The 16284-nt window shown below is 41.3% G+C and overlaps 1 protein-coding gene across 3 annotated transcripts in view; it reads right to left on the reverse strand.

Annotated features, from left to right (window-relative positions):
• Positions 1 to 16284, reverse strand: part of adcy7 (adenylate cyclase 7) — a 140556-nt gene that overhangs the window by 6142 nt on the left and 118130 nt on the right. For all 3 annotated transcript variants that reach the window (XM_067997904.1, XM_067997906.1, XM_067997905.1), the window contains 6 exons: positions 15122 to 15202; positions 12748 to 12917; positions 11244 to 11334; positions 10987 to 11145; positions 8375 to 8521; positions 8158 to 8265 (listed from right to left, as the gene is read on the reverse strand). In XM_067997904.1, the coding sequence (XP_067854005.1) occupies positions 8158 to 8265; positions 8375 to 8521; positions 10987 to 11145; positions 11244 to 11334; positions 12748 to 12917; positions 15122 to 15202 (756 nt within the window). The remainder of the gene's footprint in view (positions 1 to 8157; positions 8266 to 8374; positions 8522 to 10986; positions 11146 to 11243; positions 11335 to 12747; positions 12918 to 15121; positions 15203 to 16284) is intronic.

Raw genomic sequence — 16284 nt, forward strand, 5'->3', positions numbered from 1 at the left:
GGGCTCATGGGGTTGGGGGTAACATATTAGCATGGATAGATGATTAGTTAATGGACAGAAAACAGAGAGTAGGGATAAACGGGTCATTTTCAGGTTGGCAGGCTGTAACTAGTGGGGTACCGCAAGGATCAGTGCTTGGGCCTCAGCCATTTACAATCTACATTAATGACTTGGATGAAGGGACCGAGTGTAACGTATCCAAATTTGCTGATAATACAAAGCTGGGTGGGAAAGTAAGCTCTGTGGAGGATACAAACGGCTCAATTTTAAAAGGGTGGGTGGTGGCTGGGGGGGTGGGGAGAAGTCAATGGGCGCACCCAAATCTGAAAAATAAAAACTTACCTTTCCCTACGCGATCGCGAGGTAATTAATCTTGTTTCCGGGTTTCGCGCCCGGCAGCCAGCCGACAGGAGCTGCAACGTCGGGGCTGGGGGGGTGGGGGGGGGGGGGAGAGGGAGAGACCTTATCCGGCACTGCAAGAAAGAGTGGAGGGGGGAAGACAAAGATTGGGTGGGGGGGTACATCGGACATCGGAAAGGGGGTGGGTGACCTCAAAGAGACATCGGAGAGAGAGGAGACATCGGAGAGGGAGACATCGGAGCAAGGGGGTGCAGATGCCATAGTTTCAAAGGCAGGTTTATTTATCTTTTTACGTTGTGAAATGTTATTTTATTTCATTTATTTATATTATTTTTTCCTGATCCACCAGGTGCGAATCGGAAGCCATGGGAAAGCCACCCAGGTAAGTTGAAAATCGTTTTAACTACCTAATAAGTAAAAAGAAAGTACCATAAGTATCTCGGTGCATTTGCTTCTTTAAATATCCTTCCGCGTTCGGGAATGGCGCGCGCACCCAAATGCGTCTTTGCGACACGCAGAAGTCGGCGTGTTGGAGCCAGGTTCGTTTCCTGCTCCTCATTTCCCCCTTTTTCGTAGACCCCCCCCCCACCGCCCCCAATGCACCCATTGAGCCAAAAGAGTCTGCAAAGGGATATAGACAGGTTAAGTGAGTGGGCAAGAAGGTGGCTGATGGAGTATAATATGGGGAAATGTGAGGTTATTCACTTTGGTAGGAAGAATAGAAAAACAGAATTTAAAAAAAAATGTTGAGAAACTATTAAATGTTGGTGTCCAGAGAGACTTGGGTGTCCTGGGACAAGAAACACAAAAAGTTAGCATGCAGATACAGCAGGCAATTAGGAAAGCAAATGGCATGTTGGCCTTTCTTGCAAGGGGGTTGGAGTACAAGAGTAAGGAAGTCTTACTACAGTCGTACAGGGCTTTGGTAAGACCTCACCTGGAGTACTGCATACAGTTTTGGTCTCCTTATCTAAGGAAGGATATACTTGTCTTAGAGACGGTGCAACGAAGGTTGACTACATTAATTCCTGGGATGAGAGGGTTACCCTATGAGGAGAAGTTGAGTAGAATGGGCCTATACTCTCTGGCGTTTAGAATAATGAGAGGTGATCTCATTGAAACATGTAAGATTCTGAGGTAGCTTGACAGGGTAGATGCTGAGAGGTTGTTTCCCCTGGCTGCAGAGTCTAGAACAAGAGGGCGTAGTCACAGGATAAGGGGTCGGCCATTTAAGACTGAGATGAGGTGGAATTTCTTCACTCAGAGGGTTGTGAATCTTTGGAATTCTCTACCCCAGAGGGTTGTGGGTGCTGAGTCATTGAATATATTCAAGGCTGAGATAGGTAGATTTTTGGACTCTAGAGGAATCAAGGGATATGGGGATTGGGCAGGAAAGTGGAGTTGAGGTTGAAGATCAGCCATGATCTGATTGAATGGCAGAACAGGCTCGAGGGGCCGTATGACCTACTCCTGCTCCTATTTCTTATGCCCCTCAAACCTACATAATTGGCCTTGTCTAAATTTAAGAACCTAGTTTCAGATTTAACTACATTACTCTCAAACTCAATGTGAAATTCCATCATATTATGATCACTATTCCCCAGAGGATCCTTTATTATAAGATTACTAATTAATCCTATCTCATTACACAGTACTAGATCCAAAATAGCCTGTTCCCTAGTTGGCTCCTCAACATATTGTTCAAGAAAACTATCTTGGATACATTCCATGAACTCGTCCTACAAACTACTTTTGCCAAATTTGGTTTGTCCAGTCTATATGAAGATTAAAGTCCCCCATGACTATTGCATTACCCTTGTTACATGCTCCTCTAATTTACTGATTTATACTCTGTCCAACACTTTAACTACTGTTAGGGGGGCCTGAAAACTACTCTCACCAGTGTTTTCTGCCCTTTGTTATTTTTTAGCTCCATCCATAGTGATTCTACATTCTGATTTGCAGAGCTAAGATCCTTTCTCACTGCTACATTTATCTCATCCTTTATTATCAGGAATACCCCCCCCCGCCCCCGCCCCCACCCCCACCCCCACCCCCCTCCTTTTCCATTTTGCCTATCTTTTCTAAAAGTCAAGTACCCTGGAATATTTAGTTCCCAACACTGGTCACCCTGCAACCACATCTCAGTAATGGCTACTAGATCAAACCCATTTATCTCTATTTGTGCCATTAATTCATCTATCTTGTTACAAATGCTTTGTGCATTCAGTTACAGCGCCTTTAATTAACTTCTTTTCCCTGATGTGACCTTATTCACTAATGCCTTATTGCCTTTATTAAACTCTCTGTCCCTTCCTGTCACACTACTTGTTTTTATCCAAATCGCTACTCTGCTCTACAGCCTTGACTTTTATTTTTGGATTGATAAAATTACCCTTACTGAACCCTCCACTCTTATTAGTTTAAAGTCCTATCTACCGCCCTAGTTATTCGACTCACCAGGTAACTGCCCAATTTAAGTGCCGCCCGTCCCAATGGAACAGCTCCCTCTTTCCCCAGTACTGGTGCCAGTGCCCCATGAATTGAAACCCGTGCATCCCACACCACTTTTTCAGCCATGCATTTAACCATCTAATCTGTTTGTCCCTATGCTAATTTGCACGTGGCTCAGGTAGCAATCCAGAGATTATTACCTTTCAGGTTCTGATTTTTAATTTGGTTCCTAGCTCCTTAAACTCCCTCAGAACCTCATTCCTAGTTCCTACGTGGACCACAACAACTGGATCCTACTCCAAGTTCTTTTCCAGCCGCGAGGAGATGTCCTTAACCCTGACACCAGGCAGGCAACACAGCCTTCGGGACTCCCGATCATGGCTGCAGAGAACAGTATCTATCCCCCACCACCACCACATTGCTTTTTATTCCCCCCACTTGAATGGCCTCCTGTACCATGGTGCCGTGGTCAGTTTGCCCATCTTCCCTGCAGTCTTTGATCTCATCCATTAGGGTAGGAATGTTGGCCAAGTTATTAGGAAAACTCCCTGCATGTCTCTGAAAAGTGTGATAGTATCTTTAGTGTCCTAAACCACGAGAATAGGGAAAAGGGGCCTCAGTTTAATACCTCATCTAAAGGACACCTGCAATGATGCTGCACTCCCCTGGTACTGCACTGGATAATGAGCTCAGACCCCAGCCACACAGATATATACTATTTTTCTTTAAAAAGAGGGTTTAAAAACTACTCACTGCTTGTCGAACCACTTTTTATTCTGCCATTTAATCTGTAACAGTTGGGATTTACAAGGTGCATTTCTGATTCCACACTAGTCTGCTGCTGCTACTACCACAATATATAAAAGGATGAGGTTAAAGAAAGGTAATTCTAAACTGTGCATTGTATTACGTATGGTATCCTTACTAATGTAAACAACTGCATCAATTTAAAATTTATAAACTACTTTTTAAGCATTGTATTCTGTGTGAGATTTTTATGCATTTCTGTATCTTGGAGCTCTTCCATGGAAAACCCCTATTTAAGGGAAACAAACTAGGTAATGTGGAAAAAGGGAAATATAAGAAAACAACACTTTCCTAAACATCCACACCAAATTCATTAGCCTGCAGTTTCAAAAACCTAAAGCCATGCATTGATATTTGCTTTGCTCATGTCTGTCAATGCTCTGAAATTAAATCCACAGAAGATGCACGTGACGGAAATTAGGATCCTACCTGCTTTATATCATAAAATATTGCTATATTTTATCTTTCATATGAAATTTTAAGTTAGCTAAGGCACCAGGAAATTAAGATGGAACAAGTTTAAAAGAAATAATTGTTTTTTGATTCATAAAAAATACATGCTCTGAGAGCATGGCGTTTTTCAGTTTATCAGAGAACTCAGGAGTATATATTAAATATCCTTACTATTCCCATTATAACCAGAAGTAAAAGGCTAGATTGTTAGCTCTGAGGCACACTACATGCCATTCATTATACATAAGGTTAGGTTTAGGTTCATAAGTAACATGAGTCTGTTTATGTAAGTCAGCTTTTGGGCATGAGGAGAAGATAACCTGAACTATAACAATTGGTGGAAACCTAGGATAAATAACTGAAGACCAAAAATAGAGCTTAAATTGGTTGAGAATGTAGAGTAAAGAAGTAGGGACAGAAAGACTGGTACTGTCATTTAATGGCTGTAGTTAGACAACTTGCGATGAAATGGATGACATATTGACTCTGTGTTCTGAGGAGGAAAATATAACAGGGTATAAAGAAATATTTCAATTAATGTTCAAAGATTGTTTCCTGCAAGGGGTTCCAGGAGATTTACAGCTATCATTACCAGATGAGGAACTCAAGATCATAAGTCAGATGGCTGAGCGAACCAATGATTGGGTGGCATCTCAAGTGCCAAGTAGCTGGCAAATGGTTAGGAAGACTCTACATGCCTGACTGACTGGTAGGTAATCCACTGAACCAGATAATCAGCCGGTACCCGTGAGCCTATACTGGTACAGTCAAGCAGATCACAGAGCGACAATACTTGGGAAATTAGGTGTTATACTCCTAGGGACACGCTGCAGATATTGACAAACTCCCAGGAGCTGCCAAAAAATAATGTCACACTCCTGGGGACCCTCGTCACTAAGTTCAAAAGTCAGTGACAAAAAGGAAATGGTGCTATCCTTGCAGAATTTTTTTTTAATTAATATACTGCAACAATTTAGAATGCTCGAAACACTGTGCTTATGGCACACAATACACTTTACCCAAGATGAACAGAAATCTGAAGACCTCATCGACCCTCTGGGATTTGCTTGTGGACTTCATAGGATCTGTGCACCTTAGTTTTGAAGCTTATGTTTTAATCACACCTATTAAGTCAACTTATTCTGAATTTATACTGAAAAAAATCCAACAGAAATAAAAGCAGTAAATGCTGGAAATGCAGAATAGCTTCTTCAGCAAACATCACGGGCTCGATATTAGGAGGGAGGCAGGTTGGCGGGGGGGGGGGGGGGGGGGGTCGACTGGGTGCGTGGGTAACACTTACCTTGGCTTCCGGGTTTCGCGCTGGAAAGCAGCGCAGCGGGCGGACTGCGCACCCGCATCATAGGCTGTCAGCTGGAGGAGCCCTATTTAAAGGGGCAGTCTTCCACTGACTGATGCTGCAGAAAGGAGCCAAAATTACAGCATGGAGCAGCCCCGGGGGAAGGCTGCTCCCAGGTTTAATGATGCCTCACTCGAGGTCCTACTGGATGGGGTGAGGAGGAGGGGGAGGACAGAGATCTTCTCCCCGGCGGGCGGGCGGGAAATGGCCTGCCTCTGCCACCACAAAGGCCTGGCTCGAGGTGGCAGAGAAGGTCACCAGCACCACCATATCACGCACCTGCATACTGTGCAGGAGGCGCTGCAATGACCTAAGTAGGTCAGCTGAAGTGAGTACACTTACTCATTCCCCTACACTCCGTCTGCCACATCACCGCCCCCACCCCACATCTTCTTCTGCACTGCCAACACTACTCTATCACATCACTCCTCACACCCACTCAAAGCACATCCTCATCTTACCTGCACTTACTCACCTCGCCAGTACTCATCCCACCACTACCACTCAACCCAATCCTCATACAATCTCATGGCTCTGTCTCAGACTCACCCTCTCATGCATCTCTTTCACGGTCAGCCTCACTCAACCTGCCACTACCTGTGCTACAGCCACAGGGCATGCATCACATATGTGCAGTAGGAAGCATAAGGCAAACGTGTCGTGAGCATGAAGGGGATGCACAAGGGTGTTTGAGGGTTTGTCATGGTTTTTACTTATATTTGATTTCTGATCAACTCACATTACATATTATATTGTCACCACTACTGCCACGTCTTTGTGAATCTTGTCTGGTTTGTGCAATACTGCCCTTTCCTGAGGATCACAATGAAGACCCACAACTGATGCCACCCATTGTGTCACTGCAGAGTGGGTGTAGGTGTATTTGCAGGCCTCTTTTGTGCAGACGACTGAGAGACGTCGGCGATGTCCCCGGTGGCACCCTGGAAGGATGTGAAGGAGAAGTTGTTGAGGGCAGTGGTGACTTTGACAGCGACAGGTAAGAAGGTGGTGCTCGGGCCAGCCGGGAGCAGCTCGGCATGAAGGAGGCTGCAGATGTCCACAACTACATGTCGAGTGACTCTGAGCCTCCGTGTGCACTGCTGCTCAGAGAGGTCCAGGAAGCTGAGCCTTGATCTGTAGACCCTGTGGCGAGGGTAGTGCCTTCTGCGACGCGTCTCTCTCTGCAGTTGCCCTCCCTCCTGCTGTGCAGGTGGATGTGTCACAGCACTTGTTGTGGAGCTCCACGTGTCAGAGGTGGACGGCGTGGCCGGCGAGGCTGGTGATGCTGTTCGTCCTCCGAAGAGGTCATGACTGCAGCTACGGCGGCCCCCATCTGGAAGATGTACGTTTGAGGGGATCTGCAAGGTAGGTAAATGTGTCTGCATACCGGGGTTGAGGTTCCAAGTTGGTGAATTTTTATTGTTAGGAGGAGGGTGGTGGAGGCCAAACTTTGTCCAAAGTGACAGACAGAGTGGCCTCCTGCAATGAGTGAGGGTCTCCCCCCGCCCCCCGTCAAATGGACCTCTGCAGCAGCCACAGGCTGGTGGCTGCAACATGTCCATTTCGACTGGGAGTGTTTCCCCCAGTACGGGAAACACTCTCAGTTGAGATGAAAATCCCACCCCTCCTAAAATATCCTACAAATCAGGTCTGCTAACGACCTGAACTATCACATTAATTGCCTTAAGTGGGATCCCGCCGGCTTTAATTGCCGGCAGGAGTCCCGCATGCGGGGGCTGCGCGCGCATCTAAGCACGTCACTGGGGAACCCGGAAGTGGGCGGGTTGGAGCCGGGCTCCGGACCCGCCCTGGGAATCCCCAATTTTCAGAGCCCCCCTGCCACGAACCCGCCGGCTCGGACGTCCAAAAATCGAGCCCCACCTCTTAGCATAACCCATCTTTCTCATCCAGGTGCTGATGAACCAACTACATTTCTAGCATTTTCAAATTTTCTTTCAGATTTCCAACATTCAATTCTTTTTTCCCCTGAAAAATTAACATTGAAGTAGTGCTGAACAAGTTAATAGTGTTTATATCGAGGTTACTTCACTTAAAAGGATAATTGTAGAATACTTTAAGTATAGCAAAGATAAAAAGCCACTTAGCATATCATTTGTGTTGAAACTAGAAAAGGTGCTTAGTCACAATCTGCCACATGAATTATATTGTTATCTGAATAATCTAGGTATTCTTGTTTATTGAATTGTACATTAACATAAAAACAATTCAAAAGATTAAAGGAAGCATATCTTTAAATTGGCTTTTCCTAAAGGAGAAGTGATGTAATTGAAATGTATTGAATGGGACATAAATAATAAAAGGGTTCAAAATAAAATTTCCTGAAGCCTAATTTTTTTCCAACCAACTGTGACTGTCAGACACATTCTTGTTTCCAATGACAAACCGGATCAGAATTCAAGTGAGGCTGATTAGGAAATGAAAGCTAAGTGCTGGGTTGCTGAGTTGTGATCTGTTAAACTTTTTCTAGTGGTTGAAAAATGTAAAGTAACTCATTAGGCATTTTGTTAAGTAGAAAAATTGGGGCAAAGAAATGTCCCTTAAGAGCAAATAAAACAAATCATTTTGTCCCCCATGTAAAATATAGATCAAATAGCAACTAACAGTTAAACATCTCTAGAACTGAAACAAATTGTTTCATAATTAATTGTTGCATGGTCTCAAGAAAAGACTATGCTAGTAATGTCAGAGCTATTCGGGATTACCTGTTTATTTTCTTGACCTGTGGCGATACTAAGGCCTGCAGCAGCCATGTAGGTGCTCCCAATAGTTTTTATCTTTTCAACACCACTGAATTTCGGTTTTGACAAAAGCTACAAAAAAAGTGTATAATGCAGTGAATTTGTAAAAATACGTTTTACACATACTGAAAGCAAAATGTTTAAACTCTAGTGAAACTAACTCTTAATTTTAAAAAATTACCTCATCAAAGTCTGCTATTATTTCATTTAATAGTCTCAGGCACTCGAGTCCTTCTTTGTTCACATCGCATTCTGTGTAAAATTCTTTAAAATCAGGAACTGATGCAAACATGATACAAACACAGTCATAAGACTGATGATACAAATCCTGCACAAGAAAAACAAAAAGGTTTCCTCGCACCAATAAAAACATTTTTTTTTAAAAAAGAGAAAGTTCAATAGCAGCCTGCATGTCTGTACACATTAAACAGCCTAGAATTTTGTTTTCCAGTTGTCTCCTCTTTTTTCCCTTCTCTCATGATTCATGCTGGGATGTAGCAGCCTGTGGCCTGCTGGTACCTCATCAAAGTGATCATTCTTCAAGTATGGATCCATATAGAGCATCAGGTTATTCAACCGCTATCATAATCACTGATACCTAGCAAATCCTTATTTCAAAAGCTACACTCTACTTGACCGCATCTAAATCACCAACCCACAGGTAAAATCCTTTACTTATGTTGGTCCAGGGATACAATGAATGAATTTGCCATTAAAGTGCACCAAGGAGCATGGTAGGAAATTCCCAAGGTAAAATCCTCACTTTAGGGATAACTTTCCGCTTTCATTATGTATAGAACATTGTTTTCTTAATCTCAGCAGGGAGGTGACTAGTGATGGTGCGGCTCTTTTAGAACAACTGATTTAGAGCAGATGGGTGCAAGTGGCTGTTTTTCCACCCTCTAGGAACTGTCTGTGTTGCAGGAATAAAATGGGAAGTTAATAGAAAACACTTGAAAACATTTTTAGAGTAGATTTTCAACTTGTCGCCCAGTATCGCAAAACTGCCTGATGTTCATTTTGAAAATCTACCCGATTGTGTGCGTCTGCTTGAGTAATACTCTAATTAAACTGTAAGTTTACGGTTAATGCAGTACAGCATTTTTCAGCGCACTAATGCCAATTGTGCAGTATACTTACCAATTTTGCACTCATAGATGAAGCTTGGCGTAAGTAACAAGACCAAAATGCGGTTCGGCTGATTAGAACTTTGCTCCTCATGACTTCATACAGTGATAAGAAATGCATTTATATATTTTTCCTATAATGTCTTCTCTAAATCAAAATCCACCTTCAAAAATCTAAATCAATGTTGGGCCAGATTTTGCTGTCAAAATAACAGTGAGGCTAATGGCGCGCCCTGTTATTTATGCGTAAATGGTATAGCAACTTCAGGTGAGGGTTAGGTCCGCTGTTAATTGCCAATATCCAAAAGTTGCTGTCCGAGTTGCGCTGCTCCACAGTTATTCTTTGCGTAAACGGCATTCCTTTGTCTGCCCTACCATTGGCATGCATTGTATGTCATGAAGTTGTTGTATTTGCGTGGTAGATACAAACTGCACTCGCCACAGAAAGTTAAGTCTCGTCATTACAAGCGTAATGATAATTGAGGTGATAATTCTTAAATACTGCCAATCAACCTTTCTGCCACTGAAAATTAACTATTACAAGTGTGGAGTCTCATTCCTTCAGGTATTAATTGTTGGAGATTTTAAAAATGTCAAAATTAAAATGTAAACTTTTTTTAAAAACTTTTCCTTTCTGTCTCTTTTTTCTCTCTCTCCTAATCCAATCTTTCTTTCCCTCTCTTTATTTCTCTTTCTGTACCTGATGTGACATTGAATTCACCCACTCTAATTTATACTTCCTTCTCAGTCCTTCCACTGTTTATTTCTCAATCCTTCAATCTGATTGGCTAAGGAGATACACAGTTGCTTGCCCTGTTCACTCAGGTCCCAAATGCCCTGTTTCCCTTGCTGTGATGTTATCAGTTAGCGCTTCCAGCAAATTAGTGGGCAAAAATGTTTAGAGCTGAATGGCGCAGGAGCAAGTCTAACTAACGGCAGACATTGTTAGATGCCCTGCTACAGCAAAATCTGGCCCATTTGATTTATCTTTTAAAGTCAGTCAGTGTCAGTGCACATCAACAGTGTGCCTTAACTCTGTCATGATACCAATGTGATTGTGCCAAGCTCCCCAGTGCACTTGCACAAAACTCTACAAGCTTGTGATCTGCCTCCTCCCCGCCTCTGTGCTGTCCACATGCATCACTCTCAAAACAGTAGAGATAATGATGAAAAATTGCAAAAGTGGAATTTTGTACTAAATGCTGGAAATATGATAGGCCTATAAATATCTGCTAAAGAAAGTCAGGTTAACATTTCAGGCGGAATCTGTCTTTCTCATTACCTAGATGGTACCAGTTTGATAGTAGTACATACAGAATCTTGCTGGATAAGATAATGTTATCTTTAAAGGAACAGATAATATTTCAGTGACAGAGATCAAAACTTTTACCCAAGTGAAAGAATAACCTGGCACTTGCTATCACTGGGAAGATACTCTGTTTGTTCCAGGGGTAACTAACCTTTGGTTGAACCGCTAGTAAGTATTTGAATGATTTCTACAATAAAATTTATTATTGCCAACAATTAAACACTCCTTCACATACATGAATCATCATTTTGATCTTCATGTGTAAAATAGCAGTGCTGGATGTAAAAAATAAATAAAACTGTTGGGCAATGATTAATCTGTTATTGGCAAATACTGTTGGGTGCAAGGAATCCATACCTCATTCTTCTTATTTTCACCAATGAAGTGTGCAGCGACATGTCCTGGCAGCACATTTTCCAATAAAAGACGATTCAGGTTCTCCATTGTCTCAATTTCCTCCCTCTCTTTTTTAAATTTATTCTTCCATAGGAAGTCTAGTCTACAATAATATTCATTCTGCAAATAAATAAAAAAATATAAAATTGCTTTTGCCTGCCGCTGATTTAATTATAGGCAAAAGGGACATATTTCAGCACTGCAAATTTTGTTTTTACCTGTTTTGTTAAAAACAGCAGAGTGAATACAAACAGAAGGAGGTAAAAGCTTCCCATAATCTTTGGGTTTTTCATGGGACCTGGTTCCCTACTGTTCAAAAATGAAAATCACAAAATTAGTTGCTCCTAATGAATGAAATACTCTTTTGACTTAAATTCAGGAATAATAAAAATATCTTTGTGACTATTTGATAAATCTATCAACATGCAATAAACACAAACAAAATGATACTGCATACATTTACAGAATCTACATTACATCTATTTATAAAACATGAGCTATAATGACAACCCCCATTTTACAAGTGCTCAGAAGATAAGTATTCTTCACTATGACATGTGGTCTGGCAGACAAAATACTGGTGTGTCCACAGGTCTCCTTCAGACTAGGATGCACAGGCATACCAATTTTCTTAATTTGGCGAGAATCTCACATATGAGATTGTGGCTTTATTTGAGTCCTGATTCCTATAGTGCAGAGTGGCACAACAAATGCTCTAGCTGCATCACATGAATTATTGAATAGGTTTGATTTTTTAAAAAAGCATAGAGTATAACGTGAGCAGCAGAGGGTGAAGAGCAGGATAAATAATGCTCTGGGAATGCAAACTTTGCACCTGCTGCTCCCTACACAGAATAGTCCAAATCTCCAACAGCTCAGCTGGGGCAAAGCACGGGATGAAAGTCAAGTACCTCCCAAGGGGAGAGGAAAGTTTTTTTTTGAAACTAAAGGAAAGTCAGCTGCCAACTCAAAACTCCCAAATCTCATTTATAGTGAACCATTGGTAGCAGCCTGCCCACCAGTTTGGTCAAGATTTAGTCCATGTTAGAGCAACACCAAAATATTGAAAAATAAGAATAAAAATAAATTGTAAAAATAAAAATTGTGCAACAAAAATATATCCGATATGTTTGTTAGTAGAGCAACTGAAACTAATTATTTCTCAGTTGATTCTAATGGTCTGCATTATGCAAATAGATGTGTGGTTATATAGTTCTCACAGCTGTGGTTTAGCCCAACAATGCACCAAATGACCCCAATCTATACATGCTTCATACTGGACACAAATAACAGAGCTATACAGATTGGCATTAAAAAAGGCATGATAAAGCAGAAGCCAGATGCTTCCCCACAGGGAGGGCTAGTTACCCATTTGCCTGGGGCATGATGCTCGGCAAACAGAAGACAGAAATTAAAAGCTGAAAAAGACAAAAGAAAAAATAATGTATCCAAAAGATTTCATCCTTTAATGTGGCCTAGGCAAATTTTTCAAAATGTTTTTATATTGCTGGAACAATTTTTTTTAAATCTCCACACATAGGTGCTGATTAATATCGCACACACAATCCGAGGGCTTGTTGCTAACTGATGACCTAGTTGCCCATGGACAGAAGCAACAATGGAGAAACAAACTTTTCAGGGAGTCAATTATCAGTGACAGCACGTGCACATTAACATCAGAGGATTAAAATTTCCCACACTCCATTGTTAGTAAAATCATACCTGTTGTACAGAATCGTCTTGTAGGCATCAAACAAAGAAGCATAGGTCTTTAGGAGAATGATGTTATAAACCACACAGGCAATAATTAATAGGAGTGCTTTGAGCTCAAAGCTAACTCTGAGGAAGACTGAGCAGGTGATGAGTCCCAGAATACAACAGTATACGTAGTACTACCAAAAACAAATTTGAAAGAATTAGAATACACACAACAGTGTGCAGTTAATTTCTTACTAAATGATTAATCAATGATTCAGATAATGCATTAAATTAAATTAATTTCAAAGTATTTTAACCAGCAAACAATGGATTTGCTATATAGTTATGCATCAGTTCTCTACTGCTCTGTTCATATCAATACATGAGTAATTAATCGCCCAACAGTTATGGAATAACCTGCAACAAAAATATATTAACCTACAAAGGATATCTGAAATGTCTCTTTTCAGGGTATTCAAAAGGATAAATCTAGCTATCTTATAATTCAACATACCTCTTTAATATAGACTAATACTATGAAGTAAGTGATTCAATTAAGAGTCTCAGATAAATCATGAATATCAAACAAAAATTGAATTGCTGCCCAAGAAATCAATTGGAGTCTTTGGAACAGGTCACTCATCAGAGATTGTTGCACGTTAAGAGTGTGTGTGTGTGTGTGTGTGTGTGTGTGTGTGTGTGTGTGTTTGTAAGTGGACAGAACAAGTAATTAAAAATCAAGATAAAAATGCAAGGGGCATTTTTCCAATCAAGGGTCGTGTCAGCATAGAACATGCAGACACCAGATGGAACACTGGGCGGTGAAACCCTTTGGCACGATCTTCCATTGAAATTTTGATTTAATTCTGAACTGCTCCACACAAAGTGTGCGAGAGCTCCATCAAAATTATGAAAATATGTAAATGTAGAACCTATTGTATTGCTCCTTCTAGGTGTTTCACCAGTGGGAGCAATAATTAAGGTGGCTGGCTGCTGGGTGTCACTGTGTGCCTCAGGATGGAGGTGGCATTGTACCTCCTCGTACTTGGTCATGAGACTACCTAATAACTCTGAGTTACATCAGTTCTGTCTGCTTCCTGGCCCATCTTCTCCCCCCACCCCCACAAGAGGGTGGGGGGGGGGCGAAGAAGAGGGAAGAGTGATGTTGTCCTGAGAGAGAGCTCCCTCACTCCCTACTTTGTCAATGTAGATGATGGCCCCTAGTTTTAACCAGCCCATCACCTCTAACAATCTATCCACTTGTATGTTTATAGACACCCTTTATAATTTTAAATGCCTCAATCAGATCCCCTCTAAATCTATGCTGCTCCAGAAAATTCAAACACAAAGCTCAATGCAGCCAGGGATCATCCTCGTTATCTTTGGGTATACCATCTCTAGACAATGTCCTTCTTATGGTGAAGGTATCAAAAAAATACACAATACTCCAAATGAGGTCTTACCAAAGCTTTATACAGCCCTATTGTTATGGCCCTAGTTTTACATTGAACAATCTGTGCAATACAATCCACTTTGGCTGCAGCCAACTAACCCTGCACTTGAAGCTTTAGGGATTGGTCAATGATCACTCCCAAGTCCATTCTCCCTTCCTATCACCTCTAACCTGTGCCTACTCATGTATACCCTCTACCTGAATTCTGCATATTCGCATGCATAACTGCTCATTTATCTATATTGAAAAACATTTGCTAGTCGTGGGCCCACTTCTCCAATCTATCCAAATTCAGTTCTCATCTGTTTCCTTCTTCTAAAATCCTGATTCTACTCTATAATATAGTATCATAAAATGAATGTAATAACCGTCCCATTTATGCTCTTCTGCAGATTGTTAATACACTTAATAAACAAGATGGTCGACAGCCCCGAACCCTGAGGAACCCGACTAACAACCAGATCCCATTAGGAAGCAACCATATTTAAAGACATCCTTTGCCTACAGTCCAGTAGCCAACTTACGATCCACCTCACAATATCACTGACACCGTGGGGATGAAATTGGTCTTAGCCATTAGCGCGAAACGGGCTTGTAGCAAATCGGCAGCCCGTTTTACATCGCGCCTGATTTTCTTTTCCATTGACTTCGTGAGCCAGTTTCGCACTTCTGGTGAAAACCAATTTCACCCCTCATGTGACTTAATTTTAGCACACAACCCTTTCTGGCACTTTATGAAAACCTTGCTTGGAAATCCACGTAGACGACACAGATCTCCCGGATTCACTTTTCTAGTGACTTTTTCAAAATATTAGATCAGGTTTGTAAGCAAGACCCCTGTTTTCTGAAGCAGTGTTAAGTATTCCCTATCAAGCCTGCGCACTCTAGGTGATCATTAATCATAGGTTAAGAATTGATAAAAAAGTAATATTAATCTATACTCACAGGAAGGCAGTAATTTCTATCCTCTGAAGTACTTGTCATATTGTGCATTGTTTGATTGACATTTAGACTTGGCATGGAGTACTAAAAAGAAACCAGCAATATTCAATATAACATACAGTTTTCACTACTTTGTACATTCCTAAAATAGGATAAGAAATAAAATTTAAACCTGAGGTGTCTAAACTAATGGGCCACATGAGACCCATTAACCTTGGCAATTTGGCCCACAACTATGTGTCCTATTTGAATTACATGGGCCTGGGAGATTGGAAAGGGCTGTTTTTAGCATTGTTGCCTCATTTGTGGATAAATCCTAAGTCTGAACATCAAGGTGTTAGTATCTGTAGCTTAGAATTTATTTAAATTATTGGGAACATTAATTTATACTTTTTACGTGGAGCATAAGGCTCCATGGTATGCAACAAAGCCCAAAAATTTTGGACATTTATTTAAACACCCAAATGAAAAACTAAATGTACAGACTTTAAATTTCAAAATCCAAATCACATCAGCACTTTCTTCTCAGGCTGCAGTTTTGTACCCCGTATAAACTGGATTGCAATCAGCAACCCTGAGTATATTGTCGAGGAAAATATGAAGAGGAGAAAAAATAGCCATGAATGGGTAGAAATTCCAATTGGCGAACTTCACACATAAACACTTAACACACTTGTACCACATTCCAGTGCGTTCTATTTTTATGCAGATGTTAACTGGTAAATGGAGTAACCTCCACCTACAGAAACGTAGTATAAACACCATCACCTCTAAGTCACATACAATCTGACTTAGATATATACTGCCATTCCTTCATCTTTGTTGAGTCAAAATCCTAGAATTTTCTACCTACCACAATGTGGAAATGTCATCATTGCAAAGACTGCAGCAGTTAAGGAAGACCCCACCACCACCTTCTCAGCGCAACTAGCGATGGGCAATTAATGTCAACGTTAACGGCCTCATCAATGTCATCCACGTCCCAAGAACAAAATGAGAGTTTACAGGAAATCTGCCAATCAGAAATTCTCTCTCAAATGTCAGAAGGATAATAAAGTGTAAATAAAGAAATATTTACCACACTTGTAAGTTATGGGTCTATCAAGCTCCTAACAGAACATGGTAATATGCCAAAATTACCATCACTGTAATGTGACCCATTTCCA

Source organism: Heptranchias perlo, chromosome 16 (assembly GCF_035084215.1).
Source record: "Heptranchias perlo isolate sHepPer1 chromosome 16, sHepPer1.hap1, whole genome shotgun sequence".
NCBI lineage: Eukaryota > Metazoa > Chordata > Chondrichthyes > Hexanchiformes > Hexanchidae > Heptranchias > Heptranchias perlo.